The following is a 22,020-nucleotide window of genomic DNA, read 5'->3' on the forward strand; positions in this document are numbered from 1 at the left end:
TCCCTCACTTGTACTGAGAGCTATCTCCCCTACCCCTGTATTCCCTCACTTGTACTGAGAGCTATCTCCCCTACCCCTGTATTCCCTCACTTGTACTGAGAGCTATCCCCCATACCCCTGTATTCCCTCACTTGTACTGAGAGCTATCTCCCCTACCCCTGTATTCCCTCACTTGTACTGAGAGCTATCTCCCATACCCCTGTATTCCCTCACTTGTACTGAGAGCTATCCCCCATACCCCTGTATTCCCTCACTTGTACTGAGAGCTATCTCCCCTACCCCTGTATTCCCTCACTTGTACTGAGAGCTATCCCCCCTACCCCTGTATTCCCTCACTTGTACTGAGAGCTATCTCCCCTACCCCTGTATTCCCTCACTTGTACTGAGAGCTATCTCCCCTACCCCTGTATTCCCTCACTTGTACTGAGAGCTATCTCCCCTACCCCTGTATTCCCTCACTTGTACTGAGAGCTATCTCCCCTACCCCTGTATTCCCTCACTTGTACTGAGAGCTATCTCCCCTACCCCTGTATTCCCTCACTTGTACTGAGAGCTATCTCCCCTACCCCTGTATTCCCTCACTTGTACTGAGAGCTATCCCCCATACCCCTGTATTCCCTCACTTGTACTGAGAGCTATCCCCCCTACCCCTGTATTCCCTCACTTGTACTGAGAGCTATCCCCCTACCCCTGTATTCCCTCACTTGTACTGAGAGCTATCTCCCCTACCCCTGTATTCCCTCACTTGTACTGAGAGCTATCTCCCCTACCCCTGTATTCCCTCACTTGTACTGAGAGCTATCCCCCATACCCCTGTATTCCCTCACTTGTACTGAGAGCTATCTCCCCTACCCCTGTATTCCCTCACTTGTACTGAGAGCTATCTCCCCTACCCCTGTATTCCCTCACTTGTACTGAGAGCTATCTCCCATACCCCTGTATTCCCTCACTTGTACTGAGAGCTATCTCCCCTACCCCTGTATTCCCTCACTTGTACTGAGAGCTATCTCCCCTACCCCTGTATTCCCTCACTTGTACTGAGAGCTATCCCCCCTACCCCTGTATTCCCTCACTTGTACTGAGAGCTATCCCCCCTACCCCTGTATTCCCTCACTTGTACTGAGAGCTATCTCCCCTACCCCTGTATTCCCTCACTTGTACTGAGAGCTATCCTCCCATAACCCTTCCCCCATTGTATTCCCTCACTTGTACTGAGAGCTATCTCCCCAACCCCCTGTATTCCCTCACTTGTACTGAGAGCTATCCCCCTACCCCTGTATTCCCTCACTTGTACTGAGAGCTATCTCCCCTACCCCTGTATTCCCTCACTTGTACTGAGAGCTATCCCCCCAACCCTGTATTCCTCACTTGTACTGAGAGCTATCTCCCCTACCCCTGTATTCCCTCACTTGTTCTGAGAGCTATCTCCCCTACCCCTGTATTCCCTCACTTGTCTGAGAGCTATCTCCCTACCCCGTATTCCCTCACTTGTACTGAGAGCTATCTCCCATACCCCTGTATTCCCTCACTTGTACTGAGAGCTATCCCCCATACCCCTGTATTCCCTCACTTGTACTGAGAGCTATCTCCCCTACCCTGTATTCCCTCACTTGTACTGAGAGCTATCCCCCTACCCCTGTATTCCCTCACTTGTACTGAGAGCTATCTCCCATACCCCTGTATTCCCTCACTTTGTACTGAGAGCTATTCCCCTACCCCTGTATTCCCTCACTTGTACTGAGAGCTATCTCCCCTACCCCTGTATTCCCTCACTTGTACTGAGAGCTATCCCCCTACCCCTGTATTCCCTCACTTGTACTGAGAGCTATCTCCCCTACCCCTGTATTCCCTCACTTGTACTGAGAGCTATCTCCCCTACCCCTGTATTCCCTCACTTGTACTGATTGCTATCCCCCATACCCCTGTATTCCCTCACTTGCTAAGAATCCATCCAGCCCCTATATAAAGTTATATAATGTATCAGCCAGTACGACTGATTCGGGGAGGGAATCCCACAACTTCACAGCTCTCACAGTAACAAATCCTTTCCCAATATTTAAATGGAACCTCCCTTCTTCTAAATGGAGTGGGTGCCCTCATGCCCGTTGGAAGGACCTACTGGTAAATAAAACATTAGAGAGGTTATTATATGATCCCTTTATATATTTATACATAGTTATCATGTCACCTCTTAAGCGCCTCTTCTCCAGTGTAAACAAACCCAACTTGGCCAGTCTTTCCCCATAACTTAGACTTTCCATACCCTTTACCAGCTTAGTTGCCCTTCTCTGGACCCTCTCTAACTCAATCATGTACCGTTTGAGCACTGGAGACCAAAACTACTCGACAGATCAAACCTGCAAAAAATATGTTTGCCAAAAAAAGTTCACAAAAGATTAATAAATCACAAATTATGGGAGTTATTTTATAAAAACTTGAACTTTTCAGGGAAAATTTCTGAAAAACTCCAGAAATAATATCAGAAAAATTGAGTACTGGCAAAAACCCATTTGTAAATTGCAAAAATATCTTTTTTCTCAAAATTGCTTAGTAAATGTGCCCTAAGACTCAGTTTCCTTTAAGTAGGTGGAGGTTGGCCTTAGCTTTATTAAATGATGTTAACCAAGTATATGTCCTTGCCCCACTATAACCAAAAGAAGCATATGCCCAGATGCCGGCCACCGCAATGGCCAGGTAAAGTACAACCTATTAAAACATACCCCAAAGGGCAAGGACCAAATTCAAAAACACCCACGTGCAGCTGTGACAATGTACCTAAAGTATCAATAACAAGATAGTGTAATAGAACAAGATTAATTTTACTATTGTGCATGAAACAATATACATGTACCATTCAACTAGAAACACAAAAACACAATGCTCCAGGTGCCTGTGATGTGAAGGAAAATGTAAGGTTTTTCTCTTTTATATACCATCCCTCCCTTAGAACATACAGCCAATCCTGTACCCCACATAGCAGCTGTACAATACAGGGCTCCAGATTGGTGAGAGGGACAGGTCTCACAGCTACTTCTGCAGTTCTAAATTTATCACACGATTAAACTTTTTTTCTGGTTAGCCGGCAAACGTCTAATACAGTTCATTTAAAAAAATCCAACAGACAAGGGGCAGATTTACTAAAATTGAGGCTGTCGGTTATTCTTTGCAAGAAATTTAGATGGGTATCTGGGTAGTATTTCTTTAAGTTCTTTAACTGTCCCCTCTCCAGTCCATAATGAATACTGCTGTCAGGCTCATACACCTCTCCAACCGCTCCTCCTCTGCCATGCCACTCTGCCAGTCCCTCTGCCATGCCACTCTGCCAGTCCCTCTGCCAGTCCTTCTGCCATGCCACTCTGCCACTCCCTCTGCTGTGCCACTCTGCCATGCCACTCTGCCAGTCCCCCTGCTGTGCCACTCTGCCAATCCCTCTGCTGTGCCACTCTCCCTCTGCCGTGCCACTTTGCCACTCCCCCTGCCATGCCACTCTGCCAATCCACCTGCCGTGCCACTCTGCCAATCCCTGCACTGGCTTCCACTGCCATCCAGGATAAAATTCAAACTAATGACTCATTTGCTTGCAGGGGAAACAGCTGGAAAATGTCCTTCGAGCCGGAATCGAACCAGCGACCTAAGGATTGCTTGATTAGACCTACAGTCCTCCGCTCTACCAGCTGAGCTATCGAAGGCCGGCGGACCCTTACCTATCTGTGTCTTGTTAAAGGGATGGGGTGGATGGACTTCAAAGAGGAAACTTTAGAGAGACTGAAGACATAAAGGGTACTGCTCACTGGGTTTTCTTTAGTCATAGCCTTCCTTTCAACCACAGGCTCTGCTTCCTCTGTAGTTAAGCTCTTGGAACCTTGGAGGGAAAAAGAACAGATGAATAAAAAAAAACCCCTCATTTTTTCTATGAGAAGTATTCATTTCCAGGTGGAGCCAGGGTACAATTTTGGGCCCCGTTATGTGCAGGAACTGTACTAGTATTGTACCTACAGTGGTTTCTCACCAGCCTACCACAGAAAAATTTAGGTTGATGAGTGTTGGCTTGAGTTCGAGTTTCAGTTTTCATTTACTCAAACAATATCTGCCCACATAGCAGTAAGTTGTTTGCAGCACTTTTCATACAAACAAAATTCTATTTTTGTAAAATATACTCTAGACACTGACATAGAATTGTAACACAGGAAGCCATTAGACACTGATCATTGCCGGAAAAAGGTAAAATGTTCGAGATGATAATGACGGCAATTATCTGTAAGTACAATTCTTTGACTAATTCTGGTTTGTAAATGCACCATCAGAAGCAATTGTGACAACTCAGAACTTCAAATTCTGATGATATTTTTCAACCGAGCACCAGTGACTGCCCAGGACTAACTAATTGCTATGACCTTATTAGGACCTGGGACTAAGTATGGAAACACAATTTTAATATCATTTTCATAGAAATGTAATTTTTGGTGAAGAGAATATTTGTTGTTGTTGGGGAGGTTAATCATGTCTTTAGGACAGGGTTGTTTATCCGGAGGCTCGTGGGCTTGATGCATCTCTCCAATAACTTTTTGTGCCACCCAACCTTCCCAACAGCTGCATATTCTTCTCTTTATGATTTTGCTAGATGGACTGAGAAGTTCTGCACAAATACATGATAGGAGATGTTCCTTCCATGATCCCTGTTGGTCCTAGCATGCCAGTCCTTCTTAGAAGGTTCCATCAGCTACCTGTATGTTATTAGATCCAATTCAATCCCTTGGGCTCATATTTTTGGCATATCATAATAGGCACTGCCATTCATCTTGCAAGGGTACTGGTAATCAAAGGGGTAATATGAGGTTATCAAAGAACTACCAGTTTGCTTTATTTGAGTGGAAACCTCAATGCTATTTATTTTCAATTGTGTTAATAGGGTTTAGACAAGGGGCAGGCAATAATTTCATGGTTTGGATGTTGGAGCAGGACAGGTATCAATGTGTAGCTATAAAAATTACATTTATGATTGCCCCAATCACTCTCTAAGGAGGTGAGATAAGAATTTATTTCAATGATAAGATGTATTTGTCCACTAGATAGCACCAAGAACTAGGGCTGGCCTGTATGGGGGGCTCCTTCGGGAGCCAATATAAGGAGATGTATTAGCAGAGCATGTCCTCTTTGGCCTAAAGAGCAGACTTAAGGTCCCCATACACCATAAGATCCTCTAAGCATGCAGATCTTTTCCCAATATCCCCCACCTACGGGTGGGCGATATCGGGAGAATCCAGGGTAATTCGATCGTTTGGCCCTGGGGTTGTGCACAGCCTGACTGGATGCCACTCTAACCTCACAAATCATAGCTCTGACTCCATGAAGACTAAAGATTGGGCTACTCACCTAAAACCCTTTGAAGCCCCATCATAAAAATAGAAAAAAATTAGCAAAAATCTATGGGGGGGGTGAAAAGTATTATCCCATCACCAAAGAGACTGTAAGAGCCCGCTGGGGCTTGATCCCAGGACCTCGTGGTTGAAGGCTGCTCTCCCTAACCATTGAGCTAGGAGAGCAGCCAGTAAGAGGCAATTGCCTTGTGTTTCCTTTCACCTGTGTCCTGGGCTTGGGTACATCACCCCAGCAGCCTTATTGGCTAGGTGGGATCAGCCAATCAGGGCTGACTCTGCCCTATATAAGCCCAGCCCGCCTCACACTTGTTGCCTGAACATTGGTTAACATTAAGCACTGTGGCCTGTCCCTAGTTTGTGTTTCCTGTTCTGGCTCCTTTGTTTTGCTCCTTAGCCTTGCTTCCTTTGCTCCTTTGTCTTGTTCCTATCTTGCTCCTTTCTCCTTACTCCTGATCTTTGCCTATGCCTGCTCTGTCCTGCCTGGTCTATGCCCACTCTGTCCTGTCCTGCCTGGTCTACGCCCACTCTGTCCTGTCCTGTTCTGCCTGGTCTACGCCCGCTCTGTCCTGTCCTGTCCTGTTCTGCCTGGTCTACGCCTGCTCTGAGGACCGTACACATTAATAAGGCGAAGATTCTGCCCTTTCAGCAGGATGTCTAAGACCATACATCTGCCCATCTCTACCTCAATCACTCATTTGACTGTTACCTGACAGCCTCTCTGCTGTAAGTCTCGGCCGCAAGAGACCAATAGGAAGGACCGTGCACCCATTCATCTTGGCCCTATGGAGCACCTGTAGATTGCATAATCTGGTCTCTTGCTAAATAAAATGGCTGCCTCAACTCGGGAGAGCAAAAAGTCCATGTCCCTTGTGCCTACAGACTAACGCTTGCGACATTAATGGTCACAACGTGTATTGGAGGGGGAACAGTCATTTATAGGGTGATTAAGATGATGAGGTTTCCGCCCTCCTTTTTACCTTCCTATCATCATCAGAGCATTCCCTCTTTGCAGAGAGACTGGATGGGAGCTTCTCCGCTTCAGCAGGACTTATGTCCTCAAACTCAGAAGAGGAAGAGTCGGCATTGTAAGAACGTGCCAGCTCCCTATTTAGTTCCTTCTCCTCTAACTCTGCCCTCTCCCCCCCAAGATAATGGAGCGAACCGATTTACAGATAGGGGAATGGGATCAGCCCCCTCCTTAGCATGGATACACGAAGGGGCACCCTCTGCACTTTCCTCTTTCTTCCTCATTCATTGTCTTAGTGGATTTCTTTTTGGCTAAGGTAGCTTTCTGGGGATCGCCCACCTTAACCCAATCTCCCAATGTGCTTTTAACTGGCCGTTGCCACACTAGGGCACTCAGAAGGGGGGTCTACTGAACTACCCCTTGGGAGATTTGCATCAAACCACTAGGTCCCTCTCCCCCTTCCCCATTTTGCCCTAAAAGATTTGGAAGGGGGGGGGTCCTGGGAAGGCTGGGGGCCATGGGGAGGCTGAGATGGATTATGGGGGATGAATGGGTCAGGATTAGGCACAGGCTGAGTTTCCCCAACCACCGGACCCTGTGTGGCCTCGGACTCAAGCACCCCCATTTCCTTACGGTATTCCTCATCAATGCTTTGCCACGACATCGGACAGGAACCGTACGCATGGCCGAGCTCTCCGCACAAGTTGCACCGGATACTTTTGGGACAGTGCTTTGCCACATGACCTACCCCAAGGCACATGGCGCATTTCAGTACATCGCAACTAATACTGAAATGCCTGGTGGAGCCGCACTTCCAACATTCCCTGGGCTGCCCGGGATAAAAGCAGCAGACTAAATCCCGGCCAATGTATGCGGAGCTGGGGATGTGCTGGGTGACATTGCCTACAGTGCGTAGGCGCACCTTAGCCTGCCAGCCCCCCGTCCATATCCCCCTGTACCCAAAGTCCCTCTCCAGCTCCCCTATCACATCCCCATGCCTTCTCAGCCAGATCTTAAGGTCTGCGGGGGGGATGGACTCGTTCTCTATGAGGATGGTGACCTTACAGACTGTGTCTCTGGGTGTCTCCCAGGCTGCCACTCAGTCAGCTGAGAATGTTGGGGTGCAGTCACGTTGGGGGTAATTCCCCCACTGCAGGTTTGTCACCCTGCCCCACACGCGCCCCACTCACAGCCACATGTGCACTGCCAGACACTTTAGCTTTGCCTCGAACAACATTTGCAAAGCTTTGGCAACTCCCCCTCGCCACATCATTCGCTGAACACTGCACCCACACCACTCATACCTGCACCCACACCACTCGTACCTGCACCCACTCCACTCGTACCTGCACCCACTCCACTCGTACCCACACCCACATTCATCTCTTGCACAACAGCATTTGACCCTTGCACAGTTGGACCCGAGCCCCCCAACACTTCCCCCCCACACACTTACACCCACAGATTTCCCTTTCTCAGTGCACTCACCAGCCAGACCCTCAGGCTGTTGCTCACTGATCCCCTCACTGCAGTCATGCACACTCACACCATTGGAAACAGCAGGATTAGGAATTGCTGAACTATAAGAAGAGTCTGCTGCAGAGTCTTTTGTAGTCTTCTTACTGCTAGCTTTAGTAGCAGCCTTGGTCCTCTTCTTCTTTCCCTTTTGCTGTTCCTCCTGCTGCTCAGTGACTGCAGCTTTGCCTTTACAGCTCTGCTCCATGTTGTTCCCATCACTTCCTGCTTTTTCCTGCTCTAGAGGAGACACTGTAGCTGTTGCCAAAGCCTCTGGTTGCTGTGAGATGTCGCCATCAGGGCCCGCTTGTTGCTCTATGCTGATATTTGCAGCAATGTGGTAAACTGCTTCCCTTTCAGCCATTTCCTGCACTGACTGCCCTGCATTCCTCCCAGATGGCAGATTCTAAGTGTCCCCTGCTGCAGCCACATTAGCATTTGCTTTCTGTGCCCAACTGGCCAACGCAGCAGGGGCTGACTGCACCCCAACATTCTCAGGTGGCTGAGGGGGAGCCTGGGAGACACCCTGAAACACAGGCTGATTTTGGGGTGAGGGCAGAACAGAGAAATCAGACTCCGTATAAACAAAGCAACTTTGGAAAACCACATTGGCTTTTAAGCCAGACGTTGGCGTGACCCTTCCAAAGATCTTTGTATTTAAGGTCAGTGTCTCTATTCACTGTTCTCCCACACCTAATTAGTCTAACGGGCCATTTAATATTTGCCCACATAGTAGTAAAATGACCACAGCGTCTGTCAGTTTCCTGTGCATAAAATTCTATTTTTGAAGTATTACCTTGAGACTGACAGAGCCCCGTGCCACAGGAAACTGCTACTCACTGCTCATTGCTGAGAGAAGGCTGAATGTCCAAGATGATAATGATGGCAACGATCTGTAAGTAGAATATCAGTTTTGGTGGAACAAGATATTCGGTAGATGTTGGGGGGGTTGGTTACTCGTGTCTTTAGGGCAGGGCTGTTTATCTGGAGGCTCCATGCTTGATGCAACCCTCTACAGAACTTTATAACCCTGACCTTCCCAACGGCTGCATATTCTACTCTGTATGGGTTTATTATTTTGATGTAGGGACTGTGAAGATCAGAATTGTACAAAATATATGCAGTTGACATGACCCTTTGGAAATATTGTTCCAACAGAGTACCTGGACATCATTGCACCTAACTCAATCCCTAAAGTTATTTTTTCTCATAATGGACCGATGGCTTTCTAGCATAGTGTTGGGCTAAGTCAAGGATCCCCAATCTTTTTCGATTGTAAGCCACAATCAGATGTAAAAAGTGTTGGGGAGACACACAAGCATGAAAGGTTTATTGGGGATGCCAAAGGAAGGCTGTGATTGGCTATTTGGTAGCCCCATGGGGACTGCTGACCTGCAGGAGGCTCTGCTTGGAGTAAAACTGTATCTCTGGGCTTCCAAAATGTGGAAAAAATGTGTCCAGAAATGTAAAATACTGGGAGCAACATCCAAGGGGTTGGGGAGCAACGTGTTGCCCCGAGCCACTGGTTGGGGATCACTGAACTAAGTAGTAATATGAGATACAAGGTTATTAAAGATCTGTTTATATAGATCTATGATATATTTTAGATATATTTGTGGCTCTTCGGTTTGCTTTATTTGAGTGCAATTCCCTTTTAAATTGTGTAAATAGTGTGTTTAAACAAGCAGTAATAACTGGTATCTGCCCTTGGCCAGACAGGGATTTCAGGGTGTGGTGCGTATGTTGGAGCAGGGCAATATCACTGTGTAGCTGTAAAATTACATTTACGATTGCCCCAATCTCTGTGTATCATATTATTCTGACTGTAAGATACAGTATCCGCATACTGATATATAAAATCACTTATATTAACAGGGCATCTCCTCCTGTTAGCAGCATTTTTTGAAATATCAGGTAAGAATTTTTTTCTTCATGTTATTGTATTATAAAGAACTTATAAAGTAAATATAACTTATATAAGATATAAATTCTTAGGATGAGAATTCTAAGTAGTTTCAGCTGCAACTTGCATGCAATGCAACGCTATGAACACATAGTTGCATCCATTACATAGCAAATAATTCCCTCTGCCATTTAACATTTTATTCTTGAACCAAGAAATGTATTTTTAGCTGTAATATTGGTGTGTAGGCGCCATCTCAGTGCCTTGTGCCTGAGTCTGAGCTTTCAGCCGGCGCTATACATTAGAACTGCTTTCAGCTAACCTATTGTTTCTCCTACTCCCATGTAACTGGAGGAGTCCCAAGCCGGACTTGGATTTCTTACTATTGAGTGCTATTCTGATACCTACTGGGAGCTGCTATCTTGCTCCCTTCCCATTGTTCTGCTGATCGGCTGCTGGGGAGGAGGGGTGGGATATCACTCCAACTTGCAGCGCAGCAGTAAAGTGTGCCTGAGTCTGAGCTTTCAGCCAGCGCTATACATTAGAACTGCTTTCAGCTAACCTATTGTTTCTCCTACTCCCATGTAACTGGAGGAGTCCCAAGCCGGACTTGGATTTCTTACTATTGAGTGCTATTCTCATTTCTACCACTATGTGGCACATAGGAGCATTTTAGCAATGTAATAATCACTCCAAATTGCAGTGCTGCAACAAGTCACATGGCTGAGGGCACCTGGGGAAACTAAGAATATGACTAGTCGCATGTCGAATTGGAAAATCAAATTAAATTAAAAAAATCTGTTTGCTATTAACGGATGTGGTTTGTAAAAACCATGTTCTCCCATGACGGAATCCCTTTAACTTGTGTGCAAGTTGGGTACACTTTTGTATTATTACTAAGAGCAGAAAAGGGAGAGCAGTGATATTTTCATTTTTTGGTGTTACTGTTTAAGCAAACCAAGGATTGTGTGTGTCCATATATTGTAACATTTTTCTAACCTTGGAAAAACAACTTGCAGGTGAAACTTATTCCCTGTAGAAATTGCCCATAGACATAGTGAGATTCTTACTAAGTCAGATGAGAGTGGCTGTAGGACTGGCCAGACCGGGGGTGAATATGATGCAGTATATTGAATATATTGTAAATGTTATTAGCCATTATGGTCACTTGCCTTCACTGTGTGATCAGTTTTTTAAGGCTTTGATTTGTTTTATTGGAGACAGGGGGCGGTCCAAATCAATAGGGTTTTTATACAAATAGTATAATTGGTTTCTGATACATGCCTCAATGATAAACAAATGGCCACCACCATGCTTGTTTCTTTACCAGGGGTTGGATTTTGATTCCTCTTAATTGACACTGTTTTTTGTTGTGGGACAGGAGAATGTTTGTTATGTAAAAACCAGCAGCATTAACTACTGAATTAAAGTAAATTAAACCCTGTGCCTGTAGGAGCTGCTGTGAGACCTGTGGTTTCCTTCTCCCCAAACTGGACCCCAATATTCCCAGGGGAGTCTGTAACTCTGAGCTGTAATGTGGCTCCTACTGCCCAAGGGAACCTGGGATATTCCTGGTACAGGAATGGATACTGGATACATGGTGATCAGCAGAGCCTTGTCATCCAGTCTGCCAGAGAGACAGACAGGGGGGATTACCAGTGCCAGGCCGGTGCCAGTGAGAGAAGTGACCCTGTTACATTAGATATTAAGTCTGGTAAGTAAAAAAGTTTCTAAAATGGCCTACAAAGTTCACTTTTTGATTCATTACAACTTGTATAACATGTTTCTTTCTTTCTTAGATCTGCTCATCCTGCAGGCGCCCCCTGCTGTTCATGAAGGGGACTCCCTGTGTCTCAGGTGTCACAGTCAGCCTGGATATGATACAAGGAACCCAGTATTTTACATGGGTGATAAGATCATTCAGACCCCAGACACTGTGTTACTGATGGGAAAAGTGAATGCTACTGCATCTGGCACATACGGATGTATAAAAGATATATATTATAATTACGTGTATCGGACAACTCATGCAAAACATGTTATCAGAGTCTCAGGTAAGGTCCAGTGGAAACAAACGCACATTAATGAATCTGAACAATAAATGTTAAATTGCCTTTAGTTATTGATTAGTTTTGTCTGTTCACTAAGAAAAAACAAAAAACTTGTATGCTGTCCCTAACAACACAATCAAATCAGGCTTCAGCTGGGAGAGGAGAGGGGTTTGTTTATGCAGAGGGCATTGTTACATTTTTTTCAGTTACTTTCTAAACCCTGTTTAGTGCAGAAATAACACCCAAAAACTACCACCTATGATGGGGTTTTTATTTTTCTCTTGATCAGCTAGGGTAGTCATATCCGACCAGTGGCTCGGGGGTAACACTGGATGTTGCACCAAGTGGCCTAAAAGCAGTTGCTAATTTCTGAATTCCTGACTGGGAGGAAAGTTTTGGTTGCAGTAAACCAGGTGTACAGCCATTGAGAACTTCCTGCAGGCTGCCAGTCCACATAGGGGCTACCAATAGCCAATAACAGCCTTTATCTGGCACCCCAGGAACTTTTTCATGCTTTTGTTGCTCCCCAAGCTTGAACTAAATATGTCTATATTTCAACCTAAATTAGTATGTTACTATGTAATAAAACAATAGGCAACACGGTTACGAAATAAAAAGCATAACGTTTGCCCAGGGGCAGTAACCTATAGCAACCAATCACCAGGTAGAATTTGATGACCACCTGCTTAAAAGCAAACATCTTATTGGTTGCTATGGGTTACTGCTACTGTGCAAATAGTGTCTATTATTACATATGGGGGTATGTATGTTCACCACAAGCCCTATTCATTTAACCAGTGTGGAAACAGGGGGAATACGGCCTGTTTTAATGCACATTAAATGCATTTTTTCCTGTAAGAAAGCAAAAAAATATACAGCTAGGATGTCAGAAACCACAGTGCCCTGTAATACTGGGACAAATGTGTTATGAAAGAGAATATTTGATTATTTCAGGTGTTATTTATTTTAGAGCTGTTCACTGTCTCACAACTAAATGTGAGCCCAGATCAGGTGACAGAAGGAGATCACGTGACCATAACATGTGACACAGAGCTCCGCCCACACAGAGAGACTACAGAGCTGCAGTTTGCTTTCTACAGAAATGGGCACAATGTGCAGGGATTCAGTTTATCCAACCAATATGGAGTCCCCTCAGCTCAGCTGGAGGATTCTGGGAATTATACCTGTGAGGTACAGACTCCAACCGGCAGTGTGAGGAAGAGGAGCAACATGGCGCATATCCACATACAGGGTGAGCTCTGCCTCAGCAAAGCTTGTTATATATTTCGATCATGACTGAGCATCAGCCACAGTCATCTCAAAAAGGGTAATTGATTCTGATACTGATAGTTGGGAAGATTTGTCATCATCATTTTCTGCATTACTACTTTTTTTTTTTCCAGAAATGGGGGGGAAATGATTTGTACCTATTTAGACTTGGGTGACCGGACCACTGGACTGAAACTACAGGGACACATCTAGAAAATCCAGCTAGTAGGGCCGAACTGATTTACAAGATCAAAACAATCCTATCTTATACTCGTATCACTAACACTGTATATATATAGCCATGAGAACCACACCATCCACCATAAACCCTGCCCAGTTCTTCATAATCCTTAGCCATCTCCTTTCCAAGAGTCAGAATATACAAAATACAAACAGATTCAGCAACAGAGATTCCCTTTACCCTTTAAGTGCCACAGGACGTAGAATCTACGTCCTGCTGCACTTCCGGATTTGGGAGCAGAGGAGAGGCTTTTCAAGCCACTCCTTCACTCCCTGCTCGTTCCCTTAGCCCCTAGACAATGAGCAGAGGCGGGGAACGAGTGGCCCCTGGGGTGCAATCACCCAGGGCCCCCATAGGAAAAGCCAGGCATCCTGTTTGTATGTGCCTGACATTTCCTGCATCCCCCTTCCGCTGGATCGCAGGAAGAAGCTGCAGCTCAGCACTTGGGTCCTTCCTCCCACCTCCAGAGGATCTGTGTGACTGCTTGTCCCAGGTAGGTGTTAAAAATCACACAACCACACACATATTACACTAATACACACTTATACTCACACTTACACACACACACATAGATTTGGGGAGGGTTGGGGGTTTCACACATTCACAGCACTTACAGCACTCACACTTACTTGCACACAACACACATTTTGCCATGTGTACACACACACTTACACACAGAATTTTTTTATTGCACTGTTTTTTTTTCTTGCCTGAAAAATGTTTTCTTGCCATTGCAGATAGCATATTCGCTAACCGCACTGCGCAAAACCTTTTGTGTATTTTGGTGTTTTTATTACATTTTCTGTAATTTTGGTGCATTTTTAGTCATTTTATTGCATTTTCAGTTATGCATAGTTGTTGTTCGCTTGACTTTGTCTGTAAAACTAATTTGCCAAAACCAAAATACTCAAACTGTGATTCTGACTGCAGATATCATTAGGGAAAAAAACATTGATTTTAGTGATTTTTTTTTTTTTAGATTTTAGCAATTTTATTTCATTTCACATTGTGACAATTTTCAGAAATGTTATAAAAACCGTTCTGTTTAGCATAGCTTTGTAGTTTGGTAGTTTGCAGTAGAAAGATGTATTTACCAATTTTTGTTTTGTTCAGAATTTGTACTTTCGGAAAATGTGTGGTTTTCTAGGGTCTCCATACTGTTAGGGGGTCATATGGCACATAATACACATACTGGGTGCAAAAACTGCATGAGCCTTATGTGAAAATTCATATGCACTATTTTTATTTGGGTGCCCCTGTACGCCACATAGTTTGGTAAATCTATGCATATAGGGCATCAAACTGTTCAGTAAACCCCTGGTGTTCATATTTAGAATGTTTATGTTGATACGGTACAAAATGTGGGGGTACATAATGAAGTAAAATGCAGCTTTGTGACAATTTTCAGAAATGTCATAAAAACTGTTCTGTTTAGCATAGCTTTGTAGTTTGGTAGTTTGCAGTAAGATGTATTTACCCATTTTTGTCAGAATGTGTACTTTCGGAAAATATATGGTTTTCTAGGGTCTTCGTACTGTCTTATGGCACATAATACACATGCTGGTAGCTTATATTGCAGCATATTCACTTTGTATGCACTAACTTCCTTTTGGGGTCTCTAAATGCCAGATACATCGGTGATCCTATGCACAATGGGCATCAAACTGTTCAGCGGACCCTTGGCTTTCGTATTTAGGATGTGTTTTCTTGGTAACTAATGTTATGTGGGAGATAAGGAGCTTGAAAGTGGAAGGTTTGATGCGATTTTCAGCTATTTCATCAAAACTGCCAATTTTGGGAAAGCATTGTGACTATGTAGTTGGGAGTAGAAAGACATGGGTGCCCATTTTGAATTCGCCTGAATGTGCACTTCCCAAAAATATATGGTTTTGGGGGTTCAATGTGTTTTTTTTGTGTTTTTACCCCACAGAAAATGCAGTAAACATGTTGAATTTTCAGTAGCTAAAGAGATCTCTGGGGCACTTTGTATGCACTAACTTCCTTATGGGGTCTCTAAATGCCAGATACATTAGTGATCCTATGCACAATGGGCATCAAACTGTTTGGTGACCCTTGGCTTTCATATTTAGGATGTTTTCTTGGTACCTAATGTTATGTGGGAGATAAGGTGCTTGAAATTGGAAGCTTTGAGGCAATTTTTTAGAATTTTCATAATTTTTTATAGAAACTGCTAAATTCAGGAAAGCTTTGCTGTTTGGTAATTGGGAGTTAGAAGACATAGTTACCCATTTTGGATTCAGCAGGATGTGTACTTTTTAAAAATATAGTTTCCTGGGGTAAACCTAATGTTCCAGGACTTTTAGCTTTGGAATCTAAAATATGCCGAATTCTGCTGTAATGCTTTGAAAATTTAGTAATTTACTGCTGGGAGTTTTTGATCTATAGAAGTAAGAAATCTCCATAAATCTATACATATCAGATATTGGCACATTCGGGAGACATAAGGCTTTCCAAATCAGTTGAATTTTTGTCTATAAAATATGTTTCTGGTATAAAATCCCTATATTATGAAAAATATAAATTTTCCTACTTTTTTTTGTATTTTGAGCTCTAAATCTTGTTCCAGAAGTGGAAATACACAAAAACTCTGGCAGTTTTGGAAAGCTCAGGTTCTCCTGCAAAAAACAATATATAGTTTGGGGAACCGAAATGTGAAATTCTGCCGGCACTTAAAGGGTTAATGAAACATAAATGTAATGTGATCAGATCTACCAGAGAGTTTATCAATAGAATGGAAGATATCCAGGAGCAAGATTATAGGGTTCCAATGAGTGATGTTGTAGATTCCCCCCCCCCCCCAATAAAGCAAATGATAGAGATGGAGTCTAATCTCCCTCTGTCTGATGTTCCCTACCCCGACCAATTTGACACAACCGCGGAGACAGGGGGCGGTCTAAATCAATAGGGTTTTTATACATATAGTATAATTGGTTTCTGATACATGCCCCAATGATAAACAAATGGCCACCAACATGCTTGTTTCTTTGCCAGGGGTTGGATTTTGATTCCTATTAATTGACACTGTTTTTTGTTGTGGGACAGGAGAATGTTTGTTGTTGTTATTATGTAAAAACCAGCAGCATTAACTACTGAATTAAAGTAAATTAAATTAAACCCTGTGCCTCTAGGAGCTGCTGTGAGACCTGTGGTTTCCTTCTCCCCAAACTGGACCCCAATATTCCCAGGAGAGTCTGTAACTCTGAGCTGTAATGTGGCTCCTACTGCCCAAGGGAACCTGAGATATTCCTGGTACAGGGATGGACAGCGGATACCTGGGGATCAGCAGACACTTGTCATTCAGGCTGCCAGAGAGACGGACAGTGGGGATTACCAGTGCCAGGCCGGTGCCAGTGAGAGAAGTGACCCTGTTACATTGGATATTAAGTCTGGTAAGTAAAAAAAAGTTTCTAAAATGGCCTACAAAGTTCACTTTTTGATTCATTACAACTTGTATAACATCTTTCTTTCTTAGATCTGCTCATCCTGCAGGCGCCCCCTGCTGTTCATGAAGGGGACTCCCTGTCTCTCAGGTGCCACAGTCGGCCTGGATATGATACAAGGAACACAGTATTTTACATGGGTGATAAGATCATTCAGACCCCAGACACTGTGTTACAGATAGGAAAAGTTAATGCTACTGCATCTGGCACATACGGATGTATGAAAGATATATATTATAATTCTGAGTTTCAGACAACTCATGCGGAACTTGTCATCAGAGTCGCAGGTAAGGTCCAGTGGAAACAAACGCAACCCTAATGAATCTGAACAATAAAAGTTGAATCACCTTTAGTTATTGATTAGTTTTGTCTGTTCACAAAAAAAAAACTTGTATGCTGTCCCTAATAACACAAAACAGGCTTCAGCTGGGAGAAGAGAGGGGTTTGGTTATGCAGAGGGCATTGTTACATTTCCACCTATATCCTAATGACTATTGTTAGCACAAAGTTAATTCAGGCACTGATTTGGTTACACCTCGGAGTCAGGAAGGATTTTTTTCCCCCCTCTGAGGCAAATTTGAGAGGCTTCAGATGGGGTTTATATTTTTCTCTTGATCAGCTAGGGTAGTCATACCTGACCAGTGGCTCGGGGGTAACATGTTGCTCACCAACCCATTGGATGTTGCACCCAGTGGCCTCAAAGCTGGTGCTTATTTTTGAATTCCTGATTGGGAGGCAAGGTGTACTGCCAATGAGAACTTCCTGCAGGGCTGCCAGTCCACATAGGGGCTACCAATAGCCAATAATTTATTTGGCACCCCGGGAACTTTTTCATGCTTTTGTTGCTCCCCAAGGTTGAACTCAATATGTCTATATTTCAGCCTACATTACTTTGTTACTATGTTATTAAAACCATAGACAACAAGGTTACATAATAAAAAGCACAAAGTTTTCCCAGGGGCAGTTACCTATAGCAACCAATCACCAGGTAGAATTTGATGGCCACCTGCTTAAAAGCAAACATCTTATTGGTTGCTATGGGTTACTGCTACCGGGCAAACTTAGTGCCTTTTATTACATATAGGGGTATGTGTGTTCATCACAAACCCTATTCATTTAACCAGTGTGGAAAAAGGGGTAATACGGCCTATTTTAATAAGTATTAAATGCATTTTTCCTGTAAGATAGCAAAAAACATACAGCTAGGATGTCAGAAACCACCTGAAATGATGGGACAAATGTGTTAAGAAAGAGAATATTTGGTTATTTCATGTTCTTTATTTCAGAGCTGTTCACTGTCCCACAAATCCAAGTGAGGCCAAATCAGGTGACAGAAGGAGATCACATGACCATAACCTGTGACACAAAGCTCAGCCCACACAGAGAGACTACAGAGCTGCAGTTTGCTTTCTACAGAAATGGGCACAATGTGCAGGGATTCAGTTTATCCAACCAATATGGAGTCCCCTCAGCTCAGCTGGAGGATTCTGGGAATTATACCTGTGAGGTACAAACTCCAACCGGCAGTGTGAGGAAGAGGAGCAGCATGGCACATATCCACATACAGGGTGAGCAGCAGGAATAATAAAAATATGCCTCCAAATCCAGGGCAGGGTTTTCATGTCAAAATGGAATGCATAGCAGTATAAATATATTTTTTTCCAGAGCTCTTCACTTACCCACAAATCCAAGTGAGGCCAAATCAGGTGACAGAAGGAGATCACATGACCATAACATGTGACACAGAGCTCAGCCCACACAGAGAGACTACAGAGCTGCAGTTTGCTTTCTACAAAAATGGGCACAATGTGCAGGGATTCAGTTTATCCAACCAATATGGAGTCCCCTCAGCTCAGCTGGAGGATTCTGGGAATTATACCTGTGAGGTACAGACTCCAACCGGCAGTGTGAGGAAGAGGAGTAACATGGTGCATATCCACATACAGGGTAAGGTCTGCCTCAGCAAAATTTTCTGGATTACTAGAGATGGGGAGGGCAATGATTTGTGCCGATTGAGCAAGTTTGCTATAGACTAGTGTGACCAGACCACTTGAAACTACGGGGACACATCTAGAAAATCCAGCTAGTAGGGCCGAACTGACTGCAGTTTAATTTAAAAGCAATCAGTGCTGACCCAGACAGTCAGTTTTTTACCCGAACAACCCTTCCGAAAACAATCTTCCCGGTTTCCCGAATTTAGGACTCTTTCAGATCAACATGGTGGTTGGCCAATTTCCAATCATCACAGCCCCATCCTGTGACATCATAGCCCCACCCATGTCACAGCACTGCCCTGCCCAGTGACATCACTGCCCGGAGTCAGCCATGGCAAAAGGTGGCAACCCTACCTACTATAGACTTCTATTGTATTGAACTTTGAGTTTAATGCACATATATTGGCTTCAGGCCTTTAGATCTCATATCAACTGTAATTATCTTGTTTCTAGGGAGATACCAAGTTATTCCGTGGGTGAATCTCCTGAGACTGATATTGTCTTTCTTCATATTGATCTGGACCGTGTGTTTGATCTTCCACAACATAAAAACACATGGAACTAGGGAACATCAGACAGAGGGAGATTAGACTCCATCTCTATCATTTGCTTTATTGGGGGATCTACAACATCACTCATTGGAACCCTATAATCTTGCTCCTGGATATCTTCCATTCTATTGATAAACTCTCTGGTAGATCTGATCACATTACATTTATGTTTCATTAAGGAAATCTCTGTTGCTGAATTGGTTTGTATTTTGTATAGAGCATTCTGATTCCTGGAAAGGAGATCGCTAAGGATTATGAAGAAATGGGCAGGGTTTATGGTGGATCATGGTGTGGTTTTCGTGGCTATATATACAGTATTAGTGATATGAGTATAAGATATGATATTGTGCTAATCTTGTAAATACAATACCAATAGTATAACCCTGTATTCCCTCACTTGTACTGAGAGCTATCCCCCCTACCCCTGTATTCCCTCACTTGTACTGAGAGCTATCCCCCCTACCCCTGTATTCCCTCACTTGTACTGAGAGCTATCCCCCCTACCCCTGTATTCCCTCACTTGTACTGAGAGCTATCCCCCCTACCCCTGTATTCCCTCACTTGTACTGAGAGCTATCCCCCTACCCCTGTATTCCCTCACTTGTACTGAGAGCTATCCCCCCTACCCCTGTATTCCCTCACTTGTACTGAGAGCTATCCCCCCTACCCCTGTATTCCCTCACTTGTACTGAGAGCTATCTCCCCTACCCCTGTATTCCCTCACTTGTACTGAGAGCTATCTCCCCTACCCCTGTATTCCCTCACTTGCTAAATACCCATCCAGCCCCTAAAAAGCTTTTTGCAGAAAGGAACTGATACTGCCACTTGGAAGCTCCCTCTCTGCACTTTCTCCAATGATGGTTTTGCATTTGTGATGTTCTCATAAATCCAATGAAGAACCAGTTTCTGGTCAACATGTCTCAGTTTTGGGATTTAAACAAAAGACAAAAATCCCAGTGACCCATTAATAGTACAACAATCTGTTAATATGCAGCCAAACACTTACCATCATTTACTTCACTCTTTGGAGTACACATTTTAGTTTCCTGAGGAATTCTTTTATTATTTTTTTTCCAAAACATTTTTTAAGTTAAAAAATATCTACATACATTACAACACATGGTAATATAATAATAATAACACATATTCTACTGTTGGGGGCCCATTTACTAACATTCAGATTTTTTTTTTTTAGCTGTGAAAATCACGGATTTTCCCTACACAAAAAAAATCACAATTTATTAAGCATAAAAACCATGAAAAACACTAATAGAAACCTTCGTCATCTACAAGCTGAAGTCAGAAGTCAATGGTACTTGATCTTTTTCACTTGGTTTCAGAGGTTTTTAGATTTTTTGGACACTTTCATTAGTACAAAAATTCTTAAGAAACTGAGGATTTCGAGGTTTTTTTTTTAGATTTTTATTTGAAATCTTTTAGCATTTTTTTATTTATGCTTTTTAGAAAATGCAGTTTTAATAAATTACTTGGCATTTGTGGTTTTATTGAAAATGAGTTTTTGGTTTTTTTTCATGGTTTCGAAATGTTGAGAAATCTGCCCCTAAAGTCCCAAGATATCATCCCATCTCTGGGTGGAATGGTTGTTGAATGCATTGATCCTTCAGCCTAATATAATAATTTTACACATCATTATATGAGTGTTATTACTTTATCATATTATTTCTATCATTATAATTTAATTTAAATCCCAGAAAACCAAGATGAACATTAAGACACTGAGGGGCACATTTACTAACCCATGAACGGGCCGAATGTGTCCGATTGCGTTTTTTTCGTAATGATCGGTATTTTGCGATTTTTTTCAGAAAATTATCGCGACTTTTTCGTTACCAATACGATTTTTGCGAAAAAACGCGAGTTTTTCGTAGCCATTCTGAAAGATGCGATTTTTTCGTAGCGTTAAAACTTGCTCAAAACGTCGCGCCTTTTAAGTTTTAACGCTACGAAAAAATCGCAACTTTCGGAATGGCTACGAAAAACTCGCGTTTTTTCGCGCAAATCGTATTGGTAACGAAAAAGTCGCGATAATTTCCGAAAAGTCGTAAAGGCGCCGAAAAAATCGCAAAAAATACGAAAGTCGCAAAATGTTCGTTTTCCAATCAGAATTCTTCCAATTCGGTCGGAATTCGTGTCTTAGTATATCAGCCCCTAAGGGGCACATTTACTAAACTTTTTTGAGATAATTTCGTATTTTTTCTGACTTTTTTTTTAACTTATAGAACATTTTGGAAAGTATGAGAAAAGTTTGTTAAAATTCCACAAACTTTTCGTGGTTTTTGTTATGAAAAAATAGTATTTTGCACAAAGACTATGAACATTTTGAATTCTTTAAAGCTTTGGTTAAACTTTCATTGGGACTATCTTTTCACCAGGTTTGATCAAGTCCCATGGAAAGCTTCCAAAGCCAGACATGGAAGGCATCAAAGCCAGAAAGATTTTCGTGGCTTAACGGACTCTTCGGCACGAAAATTCCATGACTTTCGGAATGCAATTGTGATATTTTTGTGTGACCGATAAAAGATATTTTAGAACATCAGAAATTATTGGGGTTAGTGGTTTCTATGAATTTTTACCATATTGTGAACTCTAACTTCCACCCATTGAAAAATACCCTTCCCATCCCATAGGAATGAACAGAACATGGGTGAGTTTTTACATATTAAGCCCTA

General features: G+C 43.2%; 1 protein-coding gene and 1 non-coding gene across 2 annotated transcripts in view; one reads left to right on the forward strand and one right to left on the reverse strand.

Annotated features, from left to right (window-relative positions):
• LOC100488970 (Fc receptor-like protein 5) overlaps positions 1-21,800 on the forward strand; it is a 34,829-nt gene extending 13,029 nt beyond the window's left edge. Inside the window, exons 5-10 of the mRNA XM_031891839.1 lie at positions 12,785-13,066; positions 16,474-16,734; positions 16,818-17,072; positions 18,072-18,353; positions 18,451-18,732; positions 21,724-21,800. Of these exons, the coding sequence (XP_031747699.1) occupies positions 12,785-13,066; positions 16,474-16,734; positions 16,818-17,072; positions 18,072-18,353; positions 18,451-18,732; positions 21,724-21,800 (1,439 nt within the window). The remainder of the gene's footprint in view (positions 1-12,784; positions 13,067-16,473; positions 16,735-16,817; positions 17,073-18,071; positions 18,354-18,450; positions 18,733-21,723) is intronic.
• Positions 3,604-3,689, reverse strand: trnay-gua. Its single transcript is given in 2 exon segments — positions 3,604-3,639; positions 3,653-3,689. It is a non-coding gene; the product is annotated as a tRNA-Tyr (tRNA).
• Positions 21,801-22,020: the final 220 nt, after the last annotated feature.

This window comes from Xenopus tropicalis, chromosome 8 (assembly GCF_000004195.4).
Source record: "Xenopus tropicalis strain Nigerian chromosome 8, UCB_Xtro_10.0, whole genome shotgun sequence".
NCBI classification, from domain to species: Eukaryota; Metazoa; Chordata; class Amphibia; order Anura; family Pipidae; genus Xenopus; species Xenopus tropicalis.